The 13630-nt window shown below is 43.9% G+C and overlaps 2 protein-coding genes across 2 annotated transcripts; both read left to right on the top strand.

Moving 5' to 3' along the window:
- The first annotated feature begins 5492 nt into the window (after positions 1 to 5492).
- Positions 5493 to 5966, top strand: LOC129403522 (keratin-associated protein 4-7-like). The gene has a single exon (XM_055132245.1). The coding sequence runs from the start codon at positions 5493 to 5495 to the stop codon at positions 5964 to 5966; it is 474 nt and encodes a 157-aa protein (XP_054988220.1).
- Positions 5967 to 11778: 5812 nt separating this feature from the next.
- Positions 11779 to 12252, top strand: LOC129403521 (keratin-associated protein 4-7-like). The gene has a single exon (XM_055132244.1). The coding sequence runs from the start codon at positions 11779 to 11781 to the stop codon at positions 12250 to 12252; it is 474 nt and encodes a 157-aa protein (XP_054988219.1).
- Positions 12253 to 13630: the final 1378 nt, after the last annotated feature.

The raw sequence follows: 13630 nt of genomic DNA, 5'->3' as shown, positions 1-13630 counted from the left end.
CCCACGGTACTTCATTCTCTGTCTGGATCCCACTTCAATCTCCTTCTGGCCCTCTCCTTCTCCTTCTCCTTCTGGCTCTGGATTCCCTAGCCCACTCTTATAGCCTAGTTAAATCCCAAAGCATGAGGGGTTGGGGCTTTCACATTGGTGTGGTCACAATCAATAGGGGTAAAGTCTTTCCCTCAGGGATGCTTTTTCTAGGACAGATACTCATTCAGCAGGACAGCCCACCCAAGAGCAGAATCCCATGGACAAATTCTGTCATGATCCAAAAAGTAATAACTAGATTCTAACACTGCTAGGGTTAGAAATGATTAATCCCTCCTGAGCACTGTAGTCTGAGTTTGTGGTGAGATGTCTCCAGGAGAGCCACTCTATAAGCTCAATGTATCTCTTACTGTGTCCATACAAAATAACTAATATTAAGAAGTAGAATTAAGATGTTAATTAAGTTATTGGACTAAGGAAAGGAGAAAAACACTTTAAGAGGTATTTTGCCCATGAGCAAAGGAAAGGGCATTTGCCCATTTCTTATGTTGATTTGCTTCCTGTCTTCCCGTCAGGGTGTGGTGGCTACCCCCAATGTGGAGAGAGTCAGTTGTGGGGAGGGAGGGAGGGAGAGAGAGAGAAAGAAAGAGAGAGAGAGAGACCAGGGCAGCAAGATGGAGCACGGAGACTAGCAAGGGGAACAGAGGGAGAAGAACGTAGGGAAAGAATGCAGGAGCAGGCACGTGGAGAGACAAGAGACCAGACTGCGAGAGGGAGCTCAGAGAGATGAGCAGGAGAGACAGGAGACAGGAATGAGGGCCAGTGTGAGACTAGAATGAGGGGCTCAGTGAGACTGGAACAGGCGCGTAGAGAGAATGGAATAAACGGCAACTGATTATCAACGAGCTTGGCCCTCATTTCCTCCTTTGTCTGCCCATGGCATGGGCCACTCTGGGTGAGGGAGCGACCTAAGTCCACTGAACCCGGGCAGTGAGAGAGAGGGCCACGGAGCTCCCTAGCTGCCCTGAGAATACACAGGATCATTTCCCAAGAAGTGCAGAACAAGTAGATTTTAGGTGCAACTTGATGACTGCCTTGTGGTGCTGATGCAGGCAGACAGCGAGGGAGGGAAAGGCTCCCATGGCAATGGAATTCCTGGGAAATAATAAAACCAATAGCCCTGAGGCTACAAAAAGGCCACTTTGCAGAATCAAGACTGCAAAGGTCTGATAAGGCTTGACCTGATGCCAACAGACCCAGAGAAGGGTGGACCCTACTCCCAGAAAAGCTCCAGCAGGAACAGAGGCCAGGAAAGGAATTTCCAAGAAGGCCAGCGAGCATTTCCAATTCCACCCCTTTGGCAACTAACCTGGCAATAGACTTTTACCTAGGTAGAAGCCCCATGTGAGGGTAAGTTGAAGAAACCCTATAAGAGCCACCTCGAACAAAAGAGAGGCACACATATGCTGTCCCATTCCATGTGCTGTTGTGCCCTCATGGCTGAGCACATGTGGTACCCGAGTGTAAAATATATAAAAATGCGCACAAGTGGGAGGGTGCGATGTGATGTGTGTTGTATAGTTCGCGGGCTCTCAGGGCGGTGTTCTCTCTCTCTCTCTCTCTCTCTCTCTCTCTCTCTCTCTCTCACACACACACACACACACATGTTCGGGGCTCTCGAGCCACTGTGTATAGACCGGATCAGAATGGCTCCTCCTTGTGCTCTGCTTCTGTGTGTGCTGCTGTGGTCTCTTCTGTCTATCTCTGTTTTTGTCTCTGTAGTCTCTCCTGTGGTCTCTTCCGGTCTCTCTGTCTCTGCTTCTGAGTCTTCTCTCTCATTTCTGTGTCTTCTCTGCTGCTTTTGTGTCTTCCCTCTTGCTTCTGTGTCTTCCCACTCTGTGCCTTCCCTCTTGCTTCTGTGTCTTCCCTCTTGCTTCTGTGTCTTCTCTATTGCTTCTGTGTCTTCCCTCTCTGTGTCTTCCCTCTTGCTTCTTCCTCACTTCTGTGTCTTCCCCCTTGCTTCTTCTGTGCTCTTCTTCTGTGTCTTTCTGTGTCTTCTCCTACAGTCTTAGTTTATATAACAATCACATAAGGCAGTAACACAAAAGTGAGTTGAATATTAACAGATCAACAAAGAGGGGTAAGACCACTTCTCCAGGAGATTAACAAAATCTCATCTAAGGACATTACTCCAGATTAGTAATCTGGAGACCCACTCAAGGGTGGGATCCAAACAAGGGTGTGGACATGTAATGCGATTCAGAGAGAACTGCTGAACTAGAGCTGTTACCGACTGGATTCCACGGGGACGTCAGAAGACCGCGTGGCCGCCCACCAACAAGATGGTCAGACTTCTTCGTCAAAACCCTGAATGAATGGTTTGAGGCACTTCTTGTCCCTGGAGTGAGCAGATATTGGGCTACACTAGCACGTGACAGGGACAAATAGAGACTTTACTGGTGCCTGCTCGAGTGAATCAGAGATCAACGGGAAGACAAGTGAAACAAGTGAGTAAATCTCCTTATTATATTTCTAGCAATGTCCTTCTGTATGAGCACAGTAAGAGATATATCATAGTCTACTTAATTAGTTGTAGTAAATCTCCTAATATTTCTAGCAATGTCATTCTGTATGAGCACAGTAAGAGATACATCAGACTTAAAGTTTGGTTCTTTGTGAGGACATCTTACTATATTTTCTAGGCCACAGTCCTCAGGTCAGGTTAGTCTTCCTAAACCCATCAGGGTCCTAGTCTTTTCGTTACTTTTGGATCATGACAGCATCTGTCTATGACCATGTTCTCAACTTATAGTTGAGTATTGTGGCGCTTTGGCCTGGCCCATTTTGATGCCAGAGTAACTCACAGCTTTCCCTGGGTCCATTCTGTCCCTTGTCAGGACCCTGCTTTTGGGGTGCTAGGAACTAAGGGCAACTGAGTTGAGAAAGCAGATACCCGGGAGTAAATATTATTGGAGTCAATCAACTCCCAAGTTACAAAGCGTAATATTAACTGTCTTCCTGTGTCCATACAGAAAGGACATTGCTTTAAGGTAAACTAAGTTCCCTGTGGCAAGGCTGAAAGGAAAACCCCATGTTATCCTACACCCGAGCACATGTGTCGCTCTTATCTCCCCTCTTGAGATGTGTACTGGGGCTCTGTCTGTCTCTGGGGAAGCAGCATTCACTCTTTAGTGTGTTACTCTCTCTCCTTTTTTCTCCCTCCTTCCCCTTCTAAAAAGCCTCCAAATAGAATCTGTTTTGACTTCACTGCTTCTCTACTCTTGAAATTCCTTTCTGTGAGGTTGGGCAAGAGCCCAGAAACCCTGGGCAAGACCTAGGACTGACTTCCCTCCCCTGCAAAGAGAAAATCCTCACTTCAGCCTGAGTCTGTGGCTCTCAGAGAAATCGGGTGGCTGGGATCAACTCCCATGCTAGAAGACCAAGCAGAAATCAGGCATGGCTTGACGGCCACCTGGTGGGACTGGTGGGGTGGGGGTGGGGGGAGGGTTGGGCTCTGCCCCATGCTGCACGGGGGCTCATCCACAGACTTTATCAGTCCCAACATTCCCAGGAGACTGATAAAGTTCGTGGATGAGGTCTGTACCAGGCTCACCACAGACTTTCATTAGTCCTAGATTTCTCCAGCCACTTCCTGGGTGACCCAGGTGGGTAGAGAGGGAAGTAGTAGATTTCTCTCTCCTCCTCATTTCACATGTCACCTGCAACAGTAAGATTTCACGCATGAAACATTTCAGCACTTCACTCCCCAGCAGAGTGTCAGCTACCTTCCGCCATTGTTCCAATACCCAACCAACCCTTCCACCGCTCCCCCCAAAGAAAAAAAATCTATTTCCTCCTACCCTCATCCCCATCACACTACTGTAATACACTTCCTACTGAAGACAAGTTACCTGTTTCTGTTGCCTTTGGGCATATTGTTCTCCTAATATGCTTTGTTTTACTTTGTGCTATATATCCTGCACATGTGAGATCAATCTGTCTCTCCATCTGACTAGTCTCACTCAGCATGGCACTCTCCAGATCTGGCCACACAGGTGGAAATTTCAGAATATTGTATTTTCTTCTAGAAGAGTGATATTCCACTGTATACACGTACAATAGTTTTTTTTTTTTATCTAGGCATCTGTTCTTGGACATTTGAGTTGTTTTCAGATTTGGGCTATGGAGAATAGTAGAATAATGTGGTGCACTAGTCACAATTACAGCAAGTCTTACTTCTAGTATATCCTATTTTAATGCCTACAGTACAACAAAAAGGCTTGTCAGCTTGTATCCTATTCACCCAAGCAGAATGTCTTGGTTCTTATTATAACACTTTAATGAAGCATTTTACCTATTTCAGAATACATTGCTTTTGTGGGTTTGCCAAAAGACAGGTCAAACTTGCTCAGTATTAGTATACAATGTCTATCTATATTATATATCATAAAGGGAAATATAAATATATATAATGTCTCTTGGAGAGCCCGGGAAGCTACCAAGAGTATCCCACCCACAAGGAAGAGCCAGGCAAACTCCCTGTGGCATATTTGATATGCCAAATACAGTAACAAAACAATAACAGGTCTCAGTCCCTTGACCCTGAAAAGACCCTCCAATCATTGGGAAAAACGAGTAAGGAGAGGCTGCTAAAATTTCAGGGCTGGGACAAATAAAGATGTTTCTGGATCCCACTCGACTAAATCAATGACAACGTGATGACAGTGATACAGTGATATGGTGATCTATCTATATCTATATCTATATATGAATCTTATATATATAAGATTGCTGGAAGAAATAAACTTACCTTATTAAATGGTTCTTTACTATCAAAAGGGAATGATTCAATGCTAATGATAGTGTTATTACAAGGAGATTGGAATGCCTTTGGCAACTACCTGCCTCTCCAAACCTCCAGAAAACCCACTTCAATATTCCCTCATTGTATCCAAGAAATCTCAATGATGAGTCTTACTTCCTACTTCCTTATCAACATTCCACCTGACAGTATTTTTCTTTTTTCCACTTTGACATTAAAAAAAAAAACTCTGGCATTGTAGGAATCATTCTTAAAGTATAATCATGGAGAGTTTTCATCATGTGCTTTTTCTATATATGTACAAAGGAGTGACACATGAAAAAAATCTCAGTAGTAGACTATCATGTGATATTTCCAACTTAAAAGACACATAGGACAGAAGAAACATGAAGGTCTTTCTATATGACTTAACAAGAGTCAATGAATCATAACAATGTAGAAAAGAGGAAATTGTGCTTTTGCTAGGTATTGGCATGCTTAACCTGACACACAACTATTCACTAAGTAATATTAATTGATTTCCTAGGAGGAAAAAATAACAAGGAGACAGTGCTGCCTGTGGTCAGATCTGCCGCTCGACAGCGTATAAAAGGGGGTCTGGACAAGGAACCCCTCAAACACCAGAAACCCACCCTCTTGGAAACAACTCACATCCACACACTCCATTCTCTCCAGTGACACCATGACCGGCTCCTGTTGCGGCTCCACCTGCTCTGAGGAGGGCTGCTGCCAGCCCAGCTGCTGCCAGCCTTCCTGCTGCAGGACCACCTGCTGCACCACCAACTGCTGCAGCGTGCCCAGCTGCTGCAGCCCCTGCTGCAGTCCCTGCTGCAGCCCCTGCTGCAGCCCCTGCTGCCGCCCCTGCTGTAGCCCCTGCTGCCGGCCCTGCTGCAGCCCCTGCTGCCGGCCCTGTGGCTCCAGCGCCAGCTGCTGTGGCTCCAGCTGCTGCCGCCCCTCTTGCTGCTGCATCTCCAGCTGCTGCCGGCCTTGCTGCTCCAGCTCCAGCTGCTGCGGCTCCAGCGGCTGCCGCACCTGCTGCTGCCTGCGCCCGGTGTGTGGCCAGGCATGCTGCTGCACCACCTGCTACCGCCCCACCTGTGTCATCTCCACCTGCCCCCGCCCCATGTGCTGCGCCATTCCCTGCTGCAGCTGCTGAATCTCTGCTCTGAGCACACCACGTCATCCCTGCCTGCTTCCCACAGATAGAGACCCTCTTTTCCAGGAAAGAAAAAAAAAACAATGTGAAATTGTTGAGAGAGTTCATGTCTTGAGTTCTGTACATTCTATGTCTACATTCTAACTCTTGCCCAAACTCTCCCCATGCCAAATGACTTTATCCAGAATCTCCCAATAAATTAACACCCCGCACTCCTAACCTCCCTCCCTTTGTCTTCAGAGCATTCATTCTTCATGCCAAAACCATTTGAGGTTTGTTTTCATCACCTGCAGGGACACAGATTTTAACCCTCTGACATGGAAGTTCAATTAAGTCCTTTCCTTAATGCCTTTTGCAAAGATCTTGTACTATTTGTTACTTTTAAGCATGCAAAATAAACTTTTCTCCTGACATTGAAAGTGTAATGGATTATTCTTTCTTTTTAAAGGTTTTCTATTTGGGTTCAATGTAACTACATTTTGCCTACACCTGCTGAGAAGATAGAATGGATTAATCAATTTTAAAAATTATTTTATTGAGGCACCACAATTTATTCATCCTTGAGTTTCATGCATATAACTTTCCAACACCAATCCCCTCACCAAGGTCAACTTCCCTTTACCAATGTCCTGGTTTCCTCCCAACCTTCAGCCTGACTCTGACAGTCGCATTTTTTAACTGGATGATACAGTTTATGTCTCATGCTTTCAGTTTTGTTGGTTTTGAGAACATGGTTCTGATACATTGATATACCACACCTCTACATAACTCTTTATTAGGTCTAATGATGTTGGTCATTAGTTTTATCTAGAAAGACTTTTCAGTCTTAAGCAATGCAACTATCTCTAGAGGAAAAAAAGATAAAACTGAGTCTTGGAGCATCCATGAGTGTAAGGAACATTCTGGAAAGTTTGAATACAAATCATGATCTTTTAAAATACAATCTTTCTTTTATGTCATGGTTTTTTCCCGCTTGATTCTTAAGCATGAGGAGAGGAGAAAGAGTCTGCAGTAACTGCTGTCATCTCTCACTATAATGGAAACCTGAGGGCAAGGCTCTTGTTCACTCACTGATGCTACAGGCCTAGGAAAGGTGCTCTCAGAGTCTAGGGGTGGCTCAGAGGGAGGCCCTGCATCTGACACCTGGTGCTGCCCATGAGCACCAAGCGTGATACCTGTGTGTGGGAAATCCTAGCACCACTGCAGTGTGTGAGGAACCTGGCAGAGGGAGGTGGGAGCAAGCGTCCCATCAAAGGTTACAATCCCCAGAGTGTACCACCCCCGGGCACCCATAAAAGCCAATAAAGGCCATCAATAGATAGTTTTATGAAGTTCTATGTTAGGTTCTACATTAAGCTGTAGGTGAAGACTTCCTTCTCCCCTTATGTCATCGCACTGTCTCCCTGTCACACTGTCATCCTGTTGTTCATAGATTTGCTCGAGCGGGCACCAGTAACATCTCCATTGTGAGACTTATTACTGTTTTTGGCATATCCAATATGCCACGGGTAGCTTGCCAGGCTCCGCCGTGCAGGCAGGATACTTTCAGTAGCTTGCTGGGCTCTCCGAGAGGGATGGGGGAATCAAACCCAGGTTGGCTGCGTGCAAGGCATATGCCCTACCCGCTGTACTATCACTCCAGCCCCCAAAAAGCAAAAAAGAAAAGTCACTTTCTGGGGCCAGAGAGATAGTACCTTGGGTAGGACATTTGCCTTGCACACAGCCAGACCTAGGCTTCACCCCTGGCATCCCATATGGTTCCCCAAGCACTAGCAAGAGTGATTCCTGAGTGCAAAGCTAGGATAACCCCTGAGCATTGCCAGGTGTGGACCCAAAACCAAAAAGAATAGAAAAAAAGGAATAGCCATGGTTTTGCTTTATTCTGAAGGTCAGTGCCTAGGGTGGGGTTTCATCTTGCAGTGAAAAGGCTAAATTGCAAGGCCAGGGAGGTGAGATATATGCATGAAGCAGGGCTGCAAAATTCACAGGTTTTGCTAGAAAGAAATTTGTTGCCATGCCTCCCCCCCTTTTGAGGTCATACTTGGTTGATTCAATAGAGATTCAATGAGACTGCAGCCCATCTGTCTTTCTCCCATGTCCAAGCCTCTCCCTTCCTTTCTCTTCCAAAGATGTTAATTCCTCAACACCCTGAATAAACGGTGCAAGCTAACTCCACATCAGTGTCTGTGCATTCGAAAGCTGAAGTGCCTGGCATGAGCTTTCTTTCTCTTAAAGCAGGAAAAACTGGAATTCACACACTATGATAAAATGAGTCTGTAATGAAAATGATGAACTTTATATAAATCACAGTTATGCTAGTTATTCTTTTCTATTATACAGACTTCAAAAAATTTACAAAACAAAGGCTATGATCAATTGTGAGCTCTCCTCCATCAGCCTACTTGCTGTTATAAGTAAAGACACATCTGTTGTCAATGTACTTAAATCATATATATGTACTTAAGCACAAATAAAGCTTTTATTATTCTCACACTTATCCAAATGTTATGACTGTCAGGTAATGTTATATCTTTTCTCCACACGATACAACATACTTGTGGACAGATACATGCAATTTCATTATCATATTTTTATATTTATTATTGAGAAATGTAAGCACATTTTCCTAATTCCATTTTAGGGAGTTTATTGCTACTATGCTATATAAAGAGACATTCCAATTCATGTCTTATATCTCATATCTTGGTACCTGCTACTAACTCATTGATTCTCTAGGATTTTCTCGGCATGCAACCATAACAGCTTCTGACCTCACATGTGGTCTATATCCTCTCACCTGCAGGGTATCCCATCATCAACACAGGCTTTCTGGGATTTCCTTCCCCAATATCTTCACTTGCTCTTGGAGAAATAACCTCCCAAGTAAGCCATTTGCAGTCCTGTCTTCTTAAGTCTTTGTCTTAGGATCTACTTGGGTGGAATTCAAACAAAGACAAACATTCAGCAAATATTGTCTGGTTGATTGACATCCCATAGATAATGGTGATTATCCAGGAATAATAAACTTTGGAAGCCAGGCATTGTTGGAGATCCAATTAGTGTTATCTACCATTTGATGTCTACCTCTTTCCCGCCTATTTTTCTATGTGGATGCAGTCCTGTATGTTCAACACAGCATCATCAAGAGTTATTTATAAACTACAAGTCCTGTTCCACAAATTGAATTTTTAATTTCCACATCTTTCCACATAGACTATTTATCAGGTGACAAGTTACGTACCCATAAATAAATGTGGCTTTCCTCAAATGTAGCTATGGTTCCTGTGCTTGGAATACTTCACTGGTCAAAAGTAATTGTATTTAAAGGGTCATTATATGTTCTGATGTCATCAAAAAGTCTTTTTACTCAGCAAACATTTATCACCAGTACTCTCTGAGCGCCATAGCATCAGAAGTAAATGTCATTCCATAAGGGTACCTGGTTGCAACTGGGGATTATAATTCAGTGTGCTAAATTAGGAGAATAACTCAGGAATAATTACATAGGAATGGAATCATTTTGTTCAGGAATGCTGTCTTTGAAGAAGAGCATTTCTTTTGGGTTTTTGACAGATGAATAAAGATTAAGGTTTTTAGACTTATTAAGAAAGGAGAAATCTTCCAGGAAAATGAACACTTGCAACAAAGACTTGCAAATTTTATTAATCTTTACTCTTTGCTCAGCTACTAAGACTTTAGACTTCGTAGCTGAGCAAAGACAATCTATAAAGTCTAGTTTGTAGATTTCTTGCACAGGTTTTCTTTATAAAAAATTCTTTTAAAAAATTCCTCTAGGCTTCTTTGGCTTCCACTAAAATACTAATAACATACAATAGGGTTGCATCAAAGATTCAAAACAAACATATCCAGCTGCATTGCTTGGTACAGACTGCAGACTTCACAGATAGATGCTGGCATTTCTCCATCTTTCCCTGAGGGTACTTGGAATTGATTTACATTTTTTTTTAATTTAAATTCTTTTGTTTTGGAAGAGGCCTTTTCAGCAATACTCTGGGCCCAGGGCCATAGTCTATATGAGTCTGGTTGTGTTTCACCTCTTTGATGAGGCCCTTTAAAGACATTTCTTTGGAAGCCAGGATGTAGCTCAGCAACAGAGCACTCACCTTGCATGTGTGAGGCACTAGCTGAGAGCCCTCAGCAGAGCAAAAATAAATAAATAAATAAATAACTATGACCTGTTCAACTATTTACCTAGTTTTGGTCTGCTAAAAAATGTATTTATTGGGTCAGAGAAATAGTACAGAATTAAAGTCACTTGTCTTGCACATGGATGCCCCCAGTTCAATCTCCTACACTGCATATGGTCTTCTAACACCACCAGGAGTGACCACTAAGTATAGAGGAGGAAGCTCTCAGCACTGCCGGCTGTGTCCCAAGCTCCCAACTCTCCCCCGAATAAAAAGAGCACAAAATCATATTTAGTGTAGAAACTTACTCCTTCCAACATTTGGAATTTTAGGAAGTCTCAGGGAGGGAACATGGGAACACTGCTGGAAAGAAGTTGACACTGGCGGTGGGACTGGTGTTAGAATATTGTACACTTTAAAAAAAAATTTTATTAGTGAATCACTGTAAGGCACAGTTGCTTTGTGTCAAGGGTCTTGCCTTGCAAGTTGTTGCCAGAAACCTGAATCACCTTAGTCATGCTGAGACCTTCCAGGGCTGCATCCTAGGGGACACACAGTGCCAGGAATCAAACCCAGGTTGGGCACAGGTGAGCGCTATGTCCTAACTGCTGAACTATCTCCTGGTCCCTTTTTTTTTATCTATTTTTTAATTGTAATGTGCATGAACTCTGAGTTCATGCATGCTTTAGTCTTGAAGCTATGCCCCCAGCCCTAATTTCAGTTCTTTAATTAAAATAATTGTGTTTCTCCTTATTGTTGCCAAACTGGTTCTTATGCAAGTATCCTATTAAAGTTTCACAGGAAAGAGTGTAAGACTTTATCTTTTTATACCTTCTTGATTCCTATAGAGTGTCCTGAATACATGTTACTTGAAGACTTAATAATTCTAAGGACTTACATATAATGTTTCTGCAACGAAATATACATTGTTCAGCTTTGGTGATTAAAAGATAAAATGATTAAGTTCCCCACTTAATGTGAGAGATACAAAGTAATATTTTTACTGTGGAAAGTCACTGCTCTGTGCTTCAGCTTGAGATTGTGGAATAAAATCCAATACAAGGCTTAACATATCCTTGGGGTCCAACCATCTTCCCGGCTGTCCACGGCCGTCCACACAGGACCTCACTTGTCTTCATTAGACAGCACAACCTCATCCTAAACAGGCCTTTTCAGCTCCCCTCCAATATTTTATCTGCACAGCACATTTCCCTTCCTCTTTGGAAACCAAAGACCCCTTGGCATGTGAGAACTGTGTTTCCGTGACTCCTGGGGAACTTGCACAGAAATGGGAAATGTCAGATTTAAATGTCAAACATCAGAGTGCTGTGAGCAGGAGGAATGGGGGAAGGTGCAAGGACACCAGGAAAGGTGACACCCCCTGACAACAACCTCCAGAGAGCCTTTCAACCAGAAACTCCAGGAAAAGACCAGGAAGAGGAATTGTGCTCTTATCTCCAAAACATACAACTGCAATTAAGTGATTACATCTTTTTTAGGAGAGTAAATAATAAAGAGTAAATAATAACAAGGAAATAGTGACGTGCTGATAGACCCCTTTGGCAGAGTATAAAAGGGGAAGGTGTGGGCCAAGGTTCCAGAACTCCAGAACCTCACTCTCCTAAACACCCACCACCCACCCAAAACCTCCACCCTCTGACACCATGACCGGCTCCTGTTGCGGCTCCACCTGCTCTGAGGAGGGCTGCTGCCAGCCCAGCTGCTGCCAGCCTTCCTGCTGCAGGACCACCTGCTGCACCACCAACTGCTGCAGTGTGCCCAGCTGCTGCAGCCCCTGCTGCAGTCCCTGCTGTAGCCCCTGCTGCAGCCCCTGCTGTAGCCCCTGCTGTAGCCCCTGCTGCCGGCCCTGCTGCAGCCCCTGCTGTAGCCCCTGCGGCTCCAGCGCCAGCTGCTGTGGCTCCAGCTGCTGCCGCCCCTCTTGCTGCTGCATCTCCAGCTGCTGCCGGCCCTGCTGCTCCAGCTCCAGCTGCTGCGGCTCCAGCGGCTGCCGCACCTGCTGCTGCCTGCGCCCGGTGTGTGGCCAGGCGTGCTGCTGCACCACCTGCTACCGCCCCACCTGTGTCATCTCCACCTGCCCCCGCCCCATGTGCTGCGCCATTCCCTGCTGCAGCTGCTGAATCTCTGCTCTGAGCACACCACGTCGTCCCTGCCTGCTTCCCACTAGAAATCCTCTTTTCCAGAAAGAAAAAAAAAGACAATGTGAATTTCTTGAGAGAGTTCATCTCTTGAGTTTCGTAAGCAAAGCTTAGACTGGTTCATTCTGTAATTTCTACTAGAGTCAATCAATTTATTATGGTTTGTTTCATCTCTGTTTTCTAATAAACTTTCCTGCACATAAGAATTTATGACATCATTCCTTCTTTTCATGTTTGCATTTCTTAGCAGCTAAGCAATTATATTTCCCATGAAGATAAAGGAAAAACAACCCACATGAAATCACTTTGTGATATTCATTCTATGGCAAATATAGATCATTTACGATACTAGGACAAAAGAGACGGGTTATGTATATATGTGATGGTGAACATGGCAATGTCCCAAGTTAGGGCAGACTTCATTTATATCCTTAGTTTTTTATTAAAACACATTACAATTTTTTTCTTTTTGGGTCACACCTGTCGATGCACAGGGGTTACTCCTCGCTCATGCACTCAGGAATCACTCCTGGTTGTGTTTAGGGGACCATATGGGATGCTGGGATTCAAACCCGGGTTGGCTGCATGCAAGGCAAACGCCCTACCCGCTGTGCTATCGCTCCAGCCCCACATTGCATTTTTTTTAAAAAATAAAACACATACCTTTAAACATGACATCCCTTAGTACAATTGCACTTAGTACAATTGCACTAGGATAAAACCTAGTTTTCAGTATAAATCAAAGAAGGAAAATATCTTGGAAAGCATATACTGCTGAATTTCAATTTATTTTATTCTATTATCTCAGAATCTACTATCACCAGTGGATAATATTTTCCATTGAGAAGAAATGAATATTTAATTATGTCACTTTAGAGATATGATTAACATTTTTTTAAAAAGCCTCATATACCTGCTCTCTCTATATATGAATTATTTTCCATTGTCTTTCAAAGACTGCTTCCTCTGGGTGGGGGGGGTGTGGTATGTTCTGAGTGTGGTCTCATCATTTTCTTAGTAATTCAAACATCTTTTCACTTAATATACTGACTTTTGTTGACCTTGGCAGGCTAGAATTTCAGATCTTTTGTATTTCAAATCATTTTAAAATTGGGATTGACCTTTCATCTTGAGTAGTTCTCAGCTGAGCTGCCCAACAGAATTTATTTCCAAGAGTACAGCCCTGTGTGAACTTGGAAACACATATCCAGAGATTATAGCAGGGACTTCCTATAGGAAGCTCTGATGGGGATCTCTCATTTCTAGAGCGATTAACCAATCACCAGGCAATAAAACTGCCCTAGAGCTAGTGAACTGATCAGGTCTAAGATGATTTGTTCAGACATCACCGACAGTCCTC

Source organism: Sorex araneus, chromosome 3, assembly GCF_027595985.1.
Source record: "Sorex araneus isolate mSorAra2 chromosome 3, mSorAra2.pri, whole genome shotgun sequence".
Classification (NCBI taxonomy): Eukaryota; Metazoa; Chordata; class Mammalia; order Eulipotyphla; family Soricidae; genus Sorex; species Sorex araneus.
Note: the sequence above shows the minus strand (reverse complement) of the source record. Positions and strands in the feature narration are given on the sequence as shown.

Bases quoted from the DNA above. Each gene is read 5' to 3' on its own strand.
- LOC129403522 (XM_055132245.1), top strand. From the start codon at position 5,493: ATGACCGGCTCCTGTTGCGGCTCCACCTGCTCTGAGGAGGGCTGCTGC.
- LOC129403521 (XM_055132244.1), top strand. From the start codon at position 11,779: ATGACCGGCTCCTGTTGCGGCTCCACCTGCTCTGAGGAGGGCTGCTGC.